Genomic DNA, 16,822 nt, shown 5'->3' with positions numbered 1-16,822 from the left:
CTATTAAACTCATGGTGTACACCGCTTTGATTTTAGGCCCTTTTATTATAAAAACAAACAAATGAAAGCAAGGGCTGATTTCAAACCATAAAAGCACAATTCATAAAGACACGATAAAAAAAAAGTAGGACTTTTCTCCTGTTCAAAAAAGCAACACCAGCAGCCTAAGCACTCAACCAGGAAACAGAAAGCACAGGCTCAAGTCTGCAGAATAATTTGCTGCAGGGACTTGAGTGCATCTGCAGCTCTTTCTACTCAGGAGAAGCCTAGCTGTTGGCCTCAGGGCACTCATGGTTCCTGGAGATCTCATGCAATTACAGCTACCATCAGTGGGGTTTCACAGCTTTCAGTGCTGCTCCATTAGAACCTGGAGTAATCCCCGCTTCCAAAAGGCTCTCCCACAAGGTTAAGGAAGCAGCGTCTGAGAGTCACGTCCTTCATTTGAAAGATACTTTGAAGGACAGACCAGTGATTCTTTCTCCCACACTTAGCTGTGCCTCCTAATAAAAATTAACAACAAAGTGCTAGAAGTGCTTGTGAGAGAAAAATCTGGAACTGGAGTGAAATGGAAGCTGAAAGATGTCTCTGCATATGAGTGTGTAGAACAGAGAAGATGAAATTTCCTCCGAAATATAAAAGTGATATAAAAATCAGATGAGCTAAGCTAAAAGGGTTTCTACTCCTAACACTGATGATCTCAGAGTGGGAGAATCCCAGTCCTACATATCTAAACAGACAGGTTTGAAGAGTCCAACAACACAAGGGGCATTCAAGCCTCCAACATCATTAAATATTGGAGAGAAGGACTGATTTTCACGGATATGAACAAAGTCCTACTATCTTCTGCAAGCAAAGGAAATTTTATATATTTGGAAATTGTGTAGCAGCTGGTTCAGGCCACAGACAAGTGCCAAGTTGGAAATAGAGCCACAGATGGTATTAGGGAACTTAGGCTGAGACCTCTGTGCTAACTGAGAGATGATGTAGTGAAGACATGTACAACTGCCCTGCAAATCCCACAGCCAGGCCACTGTGCAAAATTCCACTTGTGCACAGAGGCAATAGATGCATGAAAAGGGCAAATTACATAAAAGCACACAGAAAGGAAGAAGAAACCATCAGCGGGATACACTGGAAAATAAAGACCTGCAGTCAATCCCTCAGGATGCTGAGGAGGAAGAGAGCGTGGGAGAAAGATGGGAGGGAAAAGCTTCAGTGTTTAATTGCAGCTTGGGCAGAGATTTGGGCTGTGGCAAATAACCTAATTAGTGTCTCAGTTTCTGCATTTGTATATTGCATTATAATGGCACCTAGCTCAAAGAGGAGAGTGTCAGATACCCTACATACCACTAAATATAAATATATGTACAGACAGATCAATTGTGACAGCAACTAGAAAAATAAGGTCTAAAAATAGTAATGAAGGGAGACACGGAGCACACATGTAGATGAACAAGCACATATCCACTCTACACACCATGTATGTGGGACAAAATTCAGCACAGTGTTCTTACTTCTTTGGTGACTGCCAAGGAAACCTCACGAAGTCTACAAAGAAGGACTTTTGAATGGGAGATAGCCAGGCATTTGATGCTGAGGAGTCCCTTCTCTTTCAGCTCCCTGAAAAGCAATAAACAAAAAGACTGATTTTTCTCTTCACCCAAGAAATAGGCTGCATCCTCTGAAAGGACCAGGGTTATGGCTCAAACAAAGAGAGGTGCTTTTCATACAGCTCTTAATTAAATCATGGAACTCATTGCCACAGGATACTGTGGGTATCAAAAGCATTCACAAATCAAAAAGGCAAATAGATGGATTTCAGATTGGATGGATTAATTTGTGGCAATTTAACAAGACAGCCTTTCTGAAATCCCTGGCACATGAAGTCTCTATGTCACTGTTTCCTAGAAGCTGTGAGACCATACCATGCTTCTGTTCCTTGCACCCTCCCTGTACCTGTCCCTGAGACACAACCCTGTCAGTGTGTTATTGGGGTATTTTCCTTCTTTGCCATCCCCAGCAAAGTTCAAGAGTGAGAGTTTACACTGCCCCTCCATAGCTGAATTTCCACTCTACAATCTAGTCCTGTTTGTCCCCCAATCCACCCCACCCCACACACTCCCCATAAAGCAGCAGTATGTCCTAAAAGATTTCACACCCAGGCAAGAACAGCAGAAATGCTGGATTTTCCAGAAAATCCCTACTTAAAATAGCACCCACAACAGCAACATATTATTTAAAAGGTGCAAAAACTTGCCTCTGTCAGCACTTGCTTTGTGCAGGACCTGAGCTACAGGAAGGTACATGACCCAGCCATCAAGGTTGCAGCACAGTACTCGGGACTCATCCCACGGGGGTCCCTGAGTGTAACCCAGACCCCCCACACCTGCACCAGCTCTCTGCATCTCACAGGGCACCAAACAGAAATGAGAGAGGCACAAAACAAAACAATTGCACAAGGAGATGCGTCACGGAAGATTTTTCACAGTTATCCCGGTGTGAATGGAGTCCTAGTGAGCAGATGCTAAGCCAGAAATCTAAAAGACAACTAGTATCACATGAAACTTTTAAGTCACCACTGCTGGGCCTCTACAGGTCTACTCCTGTCTGTGTCTAACTACAGGACACACTGTGACTATTGACAAGACATCTCAGGCCCACATTAAGCAGTGAGAAGCAAAAAATTGAATTCTAAAAGTGCAAGATTCCTTAAGATGTTTTTTTCTTTTTCCTTGTCTTCCTTGTCTTTCCTTGAGCTCTTCGGGAGAAATGACAGGTTGAGCAACCCTGCACCACAACTCAGTCAACTCCTCAGAAATAGGAACTCCCTGTAGGTGTGTCTGGGACATGCAGGAGATCATAGGGAGACCCTGTCTTCTACCACTGATGCCAGCAGCAGGACTAGAGACAAATCCTTACTCAGTCCCACCTGGGCCAGTGACCTGAGGCACCCAAATCTCTAAACTCAAAACTGCTTCCATCCTGCTTCTGGCTTCAGCCAGCAAATCATCTTGTTCTGCAGCTTTGCCTCTTCCCTACAGATTGCACTTGCAGCTACATGGAGCAGAGAGCAAAATTAGGAAACAGCACAGACCTGCTGCAGCTGTACCACTGCTACAGACCAAGGCCAATAAAAGGCTGCTCTCAAGTCTTTATACTCTGACTGCTCTGGAGTGGTTTCACTAGTCCCCTTTGGACCTCTGGGCTGTCTGGGCTCCGAGGCACTAGAAAAATACACTTCTAACCTGACTTTACTCTGAGGGGACTTTCTTACCAGTTGTCACTGCTGAGCCATGTGAGTGCGCTGAGCAACAGCTGCTGAGGGTCAGAAGAGGGTCTGCCTTTCTGGGCATTCCCACATCCTGGCTCCTCTCTGCGCTCCAGACCAATGGCCATCTGTGAGTTCACTATGAGGAGAAGGTCAGACATGAGCGTTACATACCCCAGCAAGACACCCCTCCACAGAGCAGGCAGCAACCCAGTCTCCCAGCCAAGATTACATATGGATGAAAACTGGCACTGCTTCAGAGAATTCACTGCTGTCTGGCTCACTGCTTTCCCCAGCATCCAATGCTCTCCCAGCCACCCCCAGCTGGGCACCATCTCCTTGTGTAAACCTGAAAATTGCACACACAGCGCCAGCTTCCAGGTCCATATAGGTGCCACAGCCAGCTGCAGGCTCATAGGGCTCACACTCACTGGGAGACAGTGCTGCCCAGCAGGACATGCTACCCCAGGAGTAAGCTCCTCAGGTGGGCATGTGCCTCTCTTGCCTCATCTCCATAATGTCCTATCTCTGTAACTTTCTGAGGAAAGACCTCCAGCTGCCTCCCGTGAGCACCAAGCCTGAGCAACTGAGTCCTGCTGGGCTCGGGTGAATCCCCAAGGAGCAACCACCACGGAACAGTGATACCTGATCCTCTAAATCTGACAGTGTCTCTGTTTCCATTTACTTCAAATATTATAGACAGCAGGCAGCTGAGTGCACGTACATTTTAGCATACTATTGGGAAAGTAGTAGTTTATGGATTTTGTTATTTTCCAAGCATTATGAATATTTACTATTTCAGAGGTACCCACTGGCTGTATTTCAGGGATGCTGAGGTGAAATTTATTTGTCATCAAATGTACTTGTTTGCAAACTCTACAATGTCTAAGCTTTCTCTTGTGGAAAAATGCAATTTCTAGTCTAGATAGTTGTGATAAAAAAGCCTTCCAAATGCGAACTGAGAATAAAAATATGTAAATATAGATGCAAATTGTTGGCAAACACACTCTCTTGATGATAAATTTACAAGGTAGAAGAAAATTCAGATGATAAATGCATTTCTTATGAAACCCATTTGCCATCAAAAGCACTGTCGATCAAAAATTTCATGTCTTGCACTCAAAAGCTCATTTTCTAAAGTGTAGATGAAAACATCTGAGCTGTCTAAAAGTATTGAGTATAAATATTGCACAGAATCTAGATGAACTGCTATAGACTCTGTGGGGGTTTTATGCTACCTTGCATGTTCTACAAAGTATGGAGGAACTGTAAAATCAAAAATATTTGGATGCGAGCTAATCTGGATGTCACTGATGTATCACTGTCACTGACATCAATGATGTCACTGCACAGGCATGCAGATATACACATCCATATTCAATATGAATGGAGGGCCATATCAGGCTAGTTATGGTCAATCTTGAAAACTGAAGTGGCGTCACTAGAAAAGAGAATTCAAAGTATCATTCCTACCCCCCTTTTTCTTATCCACCCTGCTCAGGATCATAACACGAGGCAGGCTACCCCCAAAGGAGAGACAAGAACTACTGTGGACTATCTGCTGTATATTTATTGCAGGCAGCAAGCAGCCTGGGAGCACCAGGCAGCCTGTCCCGTATGTCATCTGCTACACACAGCCACTGTATTTGGGTGAGGTGACAGAGGAAGAGCACTGCGTGTTCCCAGTTTCCTTTGCAGGCAGTGGGATGAAAGTGGATAGAAGCCATTATGTACTTCTGGGTGCAACAGCACAATTGTATCAAGTCCCTGATTTCCCTGCAGAGACAACCCTTGCTGTGATAGCAGAAAAGCTGGCTGGAGAGCCAGCACAGGCAGAGGGCCAAGATGGTGCGTGGACAATTGATCACGGTGGTACTCGGAGGGGCACAGTGAGCACACCCTGCCAGACTGCACTGGAGCCCAGCTCTGCACTTACAGCTGCCTCCTGGCACCAGTGTTGTATTTTGGACTATCAATATGGGCAAAAGCCAGAACTTAAGCCTTTACCATTGCTTTATTCAGCTCAACTTTCCAATGGATCTCTAAGCACCAACTGCTCCAGCACCACCAAGCTGGAGTAAATCCAAAGCAGATATGCTGCTAATTCTCAGGACAGTCTATGGACCCAAGATCCCACCTGTGGCTGAGGAGAGAGGCAGTTTGTGCTCCTTGTGCAAGGAAAAAGCTTGTGCGTGGGACAGCAGTGGAGCAGGCTTACCTGAGAAGTTGTGTGGGAAGCTGCCATCCACATTGATGTTGGGTGTCTTGGGCATTAGGGGCACATTGATCTGCTTCTTCAATATTCGCGTCTTCAAGGCAGCAGCAGGCTTTCTATGCACATTGAAAAGGGTCCCGTTGACAGGTGGTAGGCTAAAGCCTGCAGATACCAAACAGGACCTTGTAAGTGAAGAGTGCTGGACAGAATGGCTAGGGGCTTGGAAAGGGCTAGAAAACTTTCTGGAGCTGGGTTACCCAGCTCTTTGTTGCCCCAAACAACTTCAAGCATAACAATTGCATGCTAACATTGGACAGTGATCACATAATCATAGAATAGTTTGGCTTGGAAGGGACCTTCAAAGGCCACGTAGTCCAACTCCTCTGAGCAGGGACATCTTCAACTAGATCAGGTTTTTCAGAAAATCTTCAGTGATGGAGCAACAACAGCTTCTCTGGGCAAACTGTTCCAGAATTTCATCATCTTCACTGTAAAAAATTCCTTCCTAATATCTAGTCTGAATCTACCCTCTTTTAGTTTAAAACCAAATGCAGTGGCGCTTTCCCCAAGAAACAAGGAAAACTCAGCATGGCTTTTCTTTCGTTTTTCTGTTTCAGAGGCTGGATTGGGAAGTTACAAAAAAAAAAAAAAGAAAAAGAAAAGAGCAGATAACCTTGCACGATGCCCTTGGGCTGAGTGCTGACTCTTCAAGTTCCCTGCTGCCGCGCTCAGGGCAGCGCACGCAGCAGTGCAATCAGAGCCCGTCAGCTGTGATTAAGTCAGTAATGCTGCTTGCTCGTGGGGGTAAAACATAAGCACTGGCTCAGGGCTTCAGCACAGCTCTACGGTGAGAGTTCCTCGGCAGGGAGTGGTGTGAGCAGAATCTCTTGTGCTTTAATTAGAAGCAGTTTAATTTTGTTTCTTCCAGGTTGCACCTTGGTTGAAAAGCATTCTTTTGGACTCATCCGCTCACCTTCTCTGGAGGCTGCTCACAACTAGAGAGTCTGAAGCCCCTGTGTAGTTTGCATGACAGGGTTTTCTATCTTGAAGGACTTTATAGGTGAAGGTGGGAAGCTGATATTCTGTGAGGGCCATAGGCAAGACACTTCATGTCTCTGTATTTTTCATTGGAAAATGGAAATAAATCATATTCAAACTTCCACTCAGAAGCAACAGCCTTCCAGTCTGATATCACAGAGTTTTGCAACACTATACAAAGAGAAAGCAAGTGATCAAAAAGGCTCACAACTATAGCAACCACTTACTTTCTTCAGCTGCATTCCTGGGGTCAACTCTCAGTGTAGGGAGCTGCAAGGACTTTTCCTTTTCTCTCTCTTTCTCCAAAAGCTCCATCTCTCTCATTTTTCTCTGTTGTATTTTCTTTTCAGCTGACTTGCATAATACAACACGGACCTAGTTGCGATGGAAATACATCACAGACCATAAACAGAGATACACAAACCGTACACAACAGGAACACAGTGGTAGAGTGTCATAGTCTTTAAAGCAGCTCCATATACATCCCAATAGTTTCAGAAGAATTTCTCCTGTCCTCACTTTGACAATTACACACAGTGAGGTGGAACACTTTATTGCCATAACCTTCCACTTGTCCAAGGTACTATTTGTGAATCTGTATCAGGGTGCCCTGCTTGAACTGAGAAAGTCATAGGAGTGCTCCAAGGCATATGAAAAGCTCACACTACTGGTGAACAGGCCGTGGCAGGAGAATAAAAACCATCTGCAATAACCAGCAATAAGAGCTGTTTCTTAACACTCATGGCCAGTAATTGCAGCTGTTTCTCACTTCTTTGGTTCTGAAGGACTCAGCTGCTCTCCAAGAACACAAGTCCACAAAAAGAGTCATGTGAAAACAAGTTGCAGAAACATTGGTCTTAATGAATTAAAAAACCTGACAATGAGAGGGCTATGAGATACAGCAAGAAAGGTAACCAGGAAAAATCAAACTCTCCTATTTTATTTTGCTTCTAATGTTGCTTACACTCAACATTAGAATCTTTCCTTCTCTGCTTCCAAGTGTGCACTTTGCACATGTTCACTGATGTAACTTGTCCTGCCATTCAAAACTTCTCTAAATTGGCCTTCACACATAGAGAGAATGCTTCTTTCATAACCTTAGCACCATCTCCTAACCAGTGACACCTGCACCAGTAAAAATACCCAAGCAATTGCTCTGTAGCTGTCAAATGTGTTCCCAAGAGAATCCCCATCCCCTAGGAGAGGAAGATTATGATTTTCAGTGACATTTTGTGCTAAGCACTGAACAGTCACTGAAAAGGAAGCCTGCTCATCCCTGTCCTTAGCCCTTACCCTTCCACTGCTGTCCTTCAAGTCGTCATCATTCGTAAAGTGAGGACTCATGAGATGATCCATGTCCTTGGTCTGTCTCAGTGGGAGGCCTGTTAATAGAAGCAAAGGTCCATGTAAATGTCCAGCAGACTTCAAGCCACCAAAAACGTGACACTGTGGAACAAGGCAACCCAGGTTCCAGATTGCAGAGCTCTGATAATACACAGAGATTATGTATGAGAACAGCAAGGCACATACACCTATAACCTCTCCAAACAGATGGGGTGCTGCCATGTTGCACTGGCAGCTGAAATGACACTACTCTGTTGGCCATCAGACTCAAACCTACTGCATGATAAAGGCCTCAGCCCTTGGCATCTCGTGAGCAGCTGTGTTTGATAGAGAAGGGTGAAGAGACGCAGATTGCTCCTGCCAAAGAGATTTTATCTGTTCCTATCCATGCTGATTTTAGTAAGCATCCTCTTTTTCCCAGTTACTAAAAGAACTCCTACATTTTAATAGATGTATGTATTTGTTGGAATATTTTAGAGGGCATTTAAAGAAAAGCTTAGGTCCACTAGAGTGTTACCCAAACCTCAATTGTGTTCTTGAAGCTAGATAATTCATTTTCCCCAAGGATTTTCATTCTAAATTATATGAGATCAGGCCACTTTCTAGCCAGCCTAAAGGCTGATTTTCTTAATGGAAATAGCACAGTGCAGCTCATTCCAAAACAGTCTCCAACAGAGCTGTTCAACTCAGAGAATTAATCATTCCTTACACAGATTCACAGATGATAAAATCTTGTGGTAGCCAAGCAGGAAAAAAAAGATTAACTTTCTTCAATCAGAATTTTTTTCACCCTGCAGAATGACCAGGTCAATAATGAAAGAGAGACAGATATGGGCTTTGAGGAAGGAGGGCTGTTCTGGATGGGAGGCAAGGGCTTGGAGGGTAAGAGCATCTGGGAAGTTGACAGGGAAACCACTGACTCCTTGGGATCACTGCAGTCAGCCAGACCTGCAAAGTGGAGATACAAAGCATAATAGAGGCTGCTCGGCAAACCTAAAGCATCTGAAGCTACAGACTTCATTGGACAGATTTCTTGGAAACTTCTAAATAACTGCACAGGGAAACATGCTCATGCTGGCAGTCACCACAAGCAGGCCAGTGGACAACTCCGACCCACTTCCACAGAGCTACCAGAGGAACATCCTGGACTCTAGGCTCCTGTTGGACAACCGGGAGCCCACAGACCTGTGCTTACCAAGGGTAAGTCACCTGCACATACACTCTCCTGCTCCTCTCCCTGCCTCACAGCTGTACACCCCTGGAGCTACATGGGGGATGACAGCAGGACAGGTTATTGCAGGGAGGTACATGCAGGGGAGAACTGTTCACTGGGAATGTGCACAGGCTCTCTAGGATGGGAAAAGACCCTTCCTCCCACCACAGAGAGGGACAGTTCCCGCCTTACCTCTTTGTGAGGCTACCAGATGCTCAGTCTTCCCCTTGTCCTGGCCAGGAGTGCTTCTGGGGGCAGTGCTGTTCACCTCCCTCTCTCGGGGGTCCTGGGTCAAGGCCCCGTGAGCGAGGTGGGAGCGGTGACCTCCATTGCCAGTGCCAAGGTTCCACACACCAGCCTTGCAGCCAAATGGAGGAACAAGGGTACTTGGGTGTGGAGGTTTCTCAGGTCCTTCCCCACACCATGAATCTGTTGTCCTCTTCATCTGTTTTTTTGGTATGGACTGAGAAGAAGCTGTAGACCAGGTAAAAGGGAGGAAGTGAGTTAGTTGACCTCACTCCTTTACAACGAACGCACCTAATGGGTAAGGCATTTAATGATTTTTTTTAATCATTCATTTCAGAAGATCAGTTTTTATTTTTCACGAAACTAGCATCAGTTTAATTCCTCTGAACAGTACTGAACTAGCAAGCCAGGAGAGAGATTCTACTAATTTGCTTATGTGTTGCTATTTACCCATCCACGATTACAGGATCTCTTTCCTTCCAAACAGTAGGCAACCCACAATGGTCTCTAGAATTTGACACTGTCTAGGAAGTAGATGCTTTCCAAAGCTAGTGCTTAAGTCCTTTGTTTCTGTAATTCCCACTGAATTTTGGGCTGGGTTTTGTTGGGGCTTTTTATTTCTCTTCACAACAAAAGAAGTACTAGGACACAAACCATATCACCAGGTATTATAATTAAAGGAAGCTTTGCACTCTGCACTAGATGTCCCCAGTATTCAATGGGCCTATTATCTGTAGGGTGAAAATTGGCCACCCAAACATTGTACTTTTGTTCTGCTTCATTGTTACAGGGATTTATTCCCTGCCTCCTTTACTGGAAAGACTCACAAATCCATGATAAACATGATCTGCCTCAAAGAATTTGTGATCTTGGCTGTTCCTGAAAATTCAAAATTTCTTAATAGAAATAGCACAGGGCAGCTCCTTCTGAACAGAGGAGCTCTCCAACAGAGCTGTTAAAACTCAGAGAACTAATCATTCTTTACATGGCTTCACAGATGATAAAATCATGTGGCAGCCAAACCATAAAAGAGGAATAACTTCCTTAAATCAGGATTTTTTTTCCCTGTGGAATGGTCAGGTCAATAATAAAAGAGAGACAGATAAGGTTTAACGATATAGCTCATTTCTAGTCCAGAATGTATCCTGCAAAAATGTCACCTTACTTACTCAGCAACACTTCTCCCTAGTTGCATTCAGTATTCTAGCTGCATATCAGCAATAAAGGAATCATTCTGAAGGGACATGCCCATTATTGGCAGAACTAACACTGAGCCGAGGGACCAGTGGATCTTATCCCTTTTTCTGCATCAGCAAAATTATTTGTTCAATTCTCCTCTCTCCTATCACTATAAACCATCAGGAGGCAAAAGGACAGCAACGGTGTCGTTGAGGTTTTCAACTTGAAAGTATTGGCTGACACAGATGCACCAGACACTGCATTTTGTCTTGTAGAATTCTTATTCCTAGTGATAAGGCAATGCAGGGAGGGGAGGGCAAGCCATAAGGCATCTCCTAGCCCAGCCTCAGTTTGCAATGCTGCCACAGGCACGTAGGGCAGGGAAAGAGATTTGTAATCATGAACCTGGCATATGTGGTTTGAGGTAAATGAGTTGTACAAGGGAAACCTCAGCATTTAATTAAGGTTTGTGCTTTAAGAGAATTAAAAACTCAGATCCTGCATAGGCTGGATCCTTTTTTAAGTCTCTTTCTCTGTAAATGGAAAATTTACAAGGTCTTTCTATCACAGGAGATTTCACTATTTCTCCCAGTGCAAAAACAGGCAATGTTGATGAATCTACTTCAGCTCTCAAAGGATTCGGCTCAGGATCTGCCCCAAGGGAAGGTTTTCTCCTTCAAGTGTATGAGGAAGGAGTGGGAACATTTCTCATTTCATGCTAAATGCCTTTTTCTCTAATAATTGTGACATTAGAAACTGTGCAGGGAGATAAAAGGTATGCACACAATGTAGAGGAATGTTTTCTTTTTCTGATGTGCATTTCCAGGGCCCCAAGATACCCCTCCAGCTCCTGCCATTCTACACTTCAGTCTGGAATAATTTTCACTGCATCACCAGAGCACATTTCCCAGTTGACTGGGTTCTAGGGGAGTCATCTGAGCCCATCAAGGAACTGAAAAAAGTTACAGGATAGTTTTCAAGCAAACTTTCAGATTCCTATGGTCATTTTAGGACAGACATGCCCTGTACCTACCTAGATATTTAGAGTTCTTCTCTTCGTTTCTGCTGATTGATCTTAGCCTTGAGAAAATTGAGGATAAAAGAACATATGAGGAGATAGAATGAGAAGGTGGGGGATGGGCGTAACATTAAAGGACGCAAACTTTCTCAGCATGGTCATTCTGATGAAGGGGGAAACGCAACACCTAAAACCAACAATACGCAAAGCTGATTAATTGTCATTAACCTTTCCGTTGCTGGAGTCAGACAGAGCTCATCAAGCTCCAGCTGAAACACTGGAGCCATTCTTCAGTTTGTGTCATAACTATCCAATTCTGCTGTCTCTCCTTTTGGAATTAAGTGGCTCTTACTGGTATGTACAGTCTCTCTGAACCAGCAAAAGATGTTAAGGCAGTCATAAGTCTGTATTGAGGGCAGCTACTTTTGTACTGCTGCAGAAGCTTAACTTTGCCTGGTCATGCCTTAAACTGATGACAGCATCTTGCTACACACTGTAATATCAGTGCTGTCTCCCGAGGATAATATTACACCTCCTTGCTCTTTCAAGAAGAAAAAGGGTTTTTCCAACTCAGTTGGTAGGTAAGTATATTCAGATTGCACTTTAAAAGCCATACTGAAGCTTTTAAATTGGACTGATATTTCCGTGACTCATTATTTATTGTTATAACTAGGATAAGGTTGACAGCTAGATTTCCTCATGCATACCCAAGAAAATATCTTTCCATCAGTTACAGTCCTATAACTGTTCTCTAACACCTTGCCCTCTTTGATCTTAAAACCTTATGTAAATATTAAACATCTATAGGATTATACATCCATAAACCAAAATTTATCTGGCTCTCATTTCACAGTGGAGGCCCAGGCACAGAGAAGTTATGACTGACATTTACAGAAGCAGCATCTGAATTTGCAGACAGCTCTACAATAGCCAGTATTTGTCCTAAAATATTCTTGCAGAAACTGACAGTCAAAGATCACACACAAAACCAAGTGCTGCATTCAGATCCATGCAATACAGTTCCCAAACGACACTACAAAGATTATAGAGGGAATCGATAGCTGAGTCTAACAGAGGACCTGTTTTAAGGTCCTCTTAAGTCTTGCCTCCTCTTCCCCACCATCACCTCTGCTCTTAGAGTGTATGGTGTTGGTTTTGACATTGTACTGGATCATTATAGACAGGCAAAATGGTGAATACACAAAGGTTTGCATAAATACATTGGAGAGTTGACTGTGGAAAATAACCTCACAAGATGAAAAGTGCAAGGTGAACAACATATTGGAGCAGCAGACACCTTGGCTTACCTCATGTCCTGGGCCTCTTGGTGCTGAGAGCTTGGGAGAGACACTGCAGCACTGCCAAGAGGTGGACTTACTGACTTAGGTATAGGGGGGATCAAAGACGGTCCCAATGGCCCTTTCTTCATATCCCCACCACTGCAATGCACAGGCAGCAGGGAAGCCTGGAAACAGTAGAACACAGTGCTCAGCTCAAGCACCCAGTCCTTCCCCTTTGATGTCACAAGAAGTTTAGCCATGCTTTTAGCTAGGACTTGGCAGGAAAAGAAAAGTCCAACTGATGGAGCAGCTTGGCCCAGGATGGGCAATGGAAAGGGAAGTGGTGAGGGAGAGATCCTGTCTCAAATTTGCCAGCTCTCTTCCCTCACTCACTTCTCTGGCAGTGTGGCTGCATTACCATCTGGCATCCACATGCTTGGCATAAAGATGTTCTGAGGTGTCACTGCCTCTCTTGGCCTTTTGGATGGTATGGGAATGGATTTAGGTCACTATCCTCTCACTGTCCCTAAAGCACCTACCAGCTATTGCTGATCTCCTGCCAAGTCCCCATAAAATCATTCTGCACAAAGTCAAAAACTGCTTTTCTCAAGCCTGTAAAGTTTTCTGCTTCTGCCCTTCCCCTACAGCCCCCCACCAGCCTTTCATCCCAGATGCTGATGTGCTCTCTGCATGCTCAGTGCTCTCCGGATCCCACACAATTCATCTTCGCAGGCTTGCTGTCATTTATTAAGTTCAGCAGAGCTCCCTGCCCTGCTGCTCTGTGTAAGGTCTCTGCCTGCTCTAGTTGCTTCAGGCCCCCCACACCATGGCTAGGAAGGAGGGTGGAAAGAGCAGTGGCAGATGCACACCCTTCCTTAGCATCCCATCATTTTTGGCAGAGCTAAAGAGCCAAACTGAGACCTGGTCAAACTTCAGTGAAATGAGCAGCTAATGTCAGGGATACATTTGGCCCTTTATCAGCAAGGCTGAAATCAAGTACACAAGGCTTTTTATTGGTTATTCTCTTTAAAAAAGCTGCTGTTCATCTGCTTTCTCCTGCACACCACACCAAATCCAAAATAACTGAAGCTCCTGTCCCTCTTGCAAAGGGATCCCCAGTCATGTGGATGGGGTTTGGACTGCACTCCCCATGGCCACCTGCCATCACTTACCTCTGGACAGACCCATGGCAGAGGACAAAACTGCACAGAAGCTGATGAAGTCTAGAAATATTATTAGAGACAACTGTGCAGAAGGGCATGGCTGTACAACTCAAAAGCTGAGGCAACTTAGAATTGAGTTTGCAGGACTGCCTGCTCCAGCAAATATTTTTTTCCATCAAAAACAGACAGAGCTGATATAAAACACCACTAAGATGTTGGAGTGTCTGGAACTGTAACCACAACATATTGGTATCGATAGCAATATCTATTGATACACGTCAGCGCAGGGGATGAAGTCTGCAGCACACACACTGCAAAGACACCCTGAAGTGTGATGTCCCTCTGAGCTCTTCCGTGGCTCAGCTGCTTTCATTCACTTACACCACAGGGAAAGAAGACCTCAGAACTCTGCCTACATGGCATAAACTGAAAATTGACCACACAGAATGTGGCTTGTTTTCCTTACCTGGCATTCTCTTTCCTCTGTTATCAGCTCCTTGTTATTACCCTCACTGTCATCATAGCCTGGGCCATTTTCCCCATGCTCCTGCTCTCTGTTGCACATCTTGCTGGACTCCAAGGAAGGAGGGCTGTTCTGGATGGGAGGCAAGGGCTTGGAGGGTAAGAACATCTGGGAAGTTGACAGGGAAACCACTGACTCCTTGGGATCACTGCAGTCAGCCAGGCCTGCAAAGTGGAGATACAAAGCATAATAGAGGCTGCTCGGCAAACTTAAAGCATCTGAAGCTACAGACTTCATTGGACAGATTTCTTGGAAACTTCTAAATAACTGCACAGGGAAACATGCTCATGCTGGCAGTCACCACAAGCAGGCCAGTGGACAACACTGACCCACTTCCACAGAGGAACAACCTGGCAGGACAGGTTATTGCAGGGAGGTACATGCAGGGGAGAACTGTTCACTGGGAATATGCACAGGCTCTCTAGGATGGGAAAAGACCCTTCCTCCCACCACAGAGAGGGACAGTTCCCGCCTTACCTCTTTGTGAGGCTACCAGATGCTCAGTCTTCCCCTTGTCCTGGCCAGGAGTGTTTCTGGGGGCAGTGCTGCTCACCTCCCTCTCTCGGGGGTCCTGGGTCAAGGCCCCGTGAGCGAGGTGGGAGTGGTGACCTCCATTGCCAGTGCCGAGGTTCCACACACCAGCCTTGCAGCCAAACAGGGGAGCGAGGGCACTTGGGTATGGAGGTTTCCCAGGTCTTGCCACACACCATAAACCCCTTCGCTTCTTCATTGGGGTTTTTAACATGGACTGAGAAGAGGCTGTAGACCAGGTAAAAGGGAGGAAGTGAGTTGACCTCACACCTTTACAATCAACCCATCTAATGGGTGAGACATTCAAGGGTTTTTTGAATCACTTAGGAGATCAGTTTGTTTCTAGTTTTTCATGCAACTAGCACAAGTTTAATTCTTCTGAACAGGACTGAGCTAGCAAGCCATGAGAGGAGATGGAAGGCTCCACTGGTAAGAGGGGAAAAAAGATTCCCATTTGAGACTTGGCCTCTTTGAAGGCTACCAGTAAATACCTACAGGGTGCTACTGCTATTTCTGGAAACCAGAAAGACATCTCAGCAAGTGGGCAGACCTTGCTGGTGTTTTTACAGCACCATACCATCTTCAAGGTCTGATATGATGAGCAAGCAGAAGAAGAACAGGAAATTTACCTATAGCAAGACCAGACAATGATAGCAAAGATAGAAACAGATCTTACATATCATTACCATGTCCCATTTGTGGCCAGCTGAGCCACACTCCCTGTCCTGGCTGGCGGTACTAGTGATTTGGCTACTGTTGAAAAGGAGAAAGCATAATGAACTAATGATAGAAAGATGTGATGCCATGTGCATGCCTGGAGGATCATCTTGTAGCTGTCAGCCACTTACTCTGACACAGAGCCAGCACTGACATCCACGGACCATTTCTCCCTGAAATCTGGTGGGTTTGGGGTTTTTTGGCTTTTTTTTTTTTTTTTTTCATGTGGCTGAGGCCACCACTGCATGTTCAGCTCCTTTCTATCCTCACCTTCAGTGGTCCGTCCGTTGCCACCAAACCGTGTGTTCGGATCGACGCTTCCGCCCTGCAGAGCTCTGCGCCTGCCTTTGGGTTTGGGAACGCTCCCAGCGGAGGCAGCAACGGGGGCTTGGCACCTAGCTTTAAAATAAGGACAGGACGGGTGACTCCAACTCCCGGCAGCGGACAGGGAGGGGCCAAGCCAGGCACGTCTCCTCCCGCCATGGTCCGTGCCCCCCTCACCTGCACATCCTCTGCGCGGGGCTGCCCCCTGTGACGCCCCCGCGTTCCGTCCCGCGGGCCGCGCAACGTTCTGTCATTTGCATACCCGCGGAATCCCCAGCGCATCCCACCCCCATCCCACCCCCATTCTATCCCCTTCCCATCCCCATCCCACTCCCTACCCCATCCCCGATGCCACCCCCTTCCCAAGGGCAGGCAGTCCTGCGCCTCGCCAGGCAGGGCTCGGGAGTTTGACACTGTCTGGGAAGCAGATTCTTTCCAAAGCTAGTTTTCCAGCCCTTTGCTTCTGTAATTCCCACTCAAATCTGGGTTGGGTTTTGTCAGGTTTGTGGGGGGTTTGGGTTTTTGTTTGTTTCTTTGTTTTTGTTGGTTTGTTTGTTTTTGTTGGTTTTGTTTTGTTGGGGTTTTTTTATTATTTCTCTTAACTGCAAAGGAAGTGCTGGGAAACAAGGAGGTGTTATAATTAAAAGAAGCTTTGCACTCTGCTTTTGGTGTTCCCAGTACTCAGTAGGCCTATATGATTAATGTATCTGTAGGGTGCAAACTGGCCATCCAAATGTTCTCCTTCATTGTGACATGGATTTAT

At 45.4% G+C, this 16,822-nt stretch overlaps 1 protein-coding gene across 1 annotated transcript in view; it reads right to left on the bottom strand.

The window, feature by feature from the left end:
• The window catches only part of TOGARAM2 (TOG array regulator of axonemal microtubules 2), a 29,344-nt gene extending 12,981 nt beyond the window's left edge, over positions 1-16,363 (bottom strand). Inside the window, exons 1-13 of the mRNA XM_032681215.1 lie at positions 16,358-16,363; positions 16,237-16,306; positions 16,006-16,134; positions 14,965-15,246; positions 14,431-14,651; positions 12,829-12,986; positions 11,537-11,583; positions 9,271-9,552; positions 7,815-7,903; positions 6,749-6,896; positions 5,487-5,645; positions 3,275-3,407; positions 1,515-1,620 (exon numbers count right to left, since the gene is read on the bottom strand). Of these exons, the coding sequence (XP_032537106.1) occupies positions 1,515-1,620; positions 3,275-3,407; positions 5,487-5,645; positions 6,749-6,896; positions 7,815-7,903; positions 9,271-9,552; positions 11,537-11,583; positions 12,829-12,986; positions 14,431-14,651; positions 14,965-15,246; positions 16,006-16,134; positions 16,237-16,306; positions 16,358-16,363 (1,830 nt within the window). The remainder of the gene's footprint in view (positions 1-1,514; positions 1,621-3,274; positions 3,408-5,486; positions 5,646-6,748; positions 6,897-7,814; positions 7,904-9,270; positions 9,553-11,536; positions 11,584-12,828; positions 12,987-14,430; positions 14,652-14,964; positions 15,247-16,005; positions 16,135-16,236; positions 16,307-16,357) is intronic.
• Between the last annotated feature and the right edge of the window lie 459 nt (positions 16,364-16,822).

This window comes from Chiroxiphia lanceolata, chromosome 3, assembly GCF_009829145.1.
Source record: "Chiroxiphia lanceolata isolate bChiLan1 chromosome 3, bChiLan1.pri, whole genome shotgun sequence".
NCBI classification, from domain to species: domain Eukaryota; kingdom Metazoa; phylum Chordata; class Aves; order Passeriformes; family Pipridae; genus Chiroxiphia; species Chiroxiphia lanceolata.
This window is presented reverse-complemented; position numbering and strand designations above follow the sequence as displayed.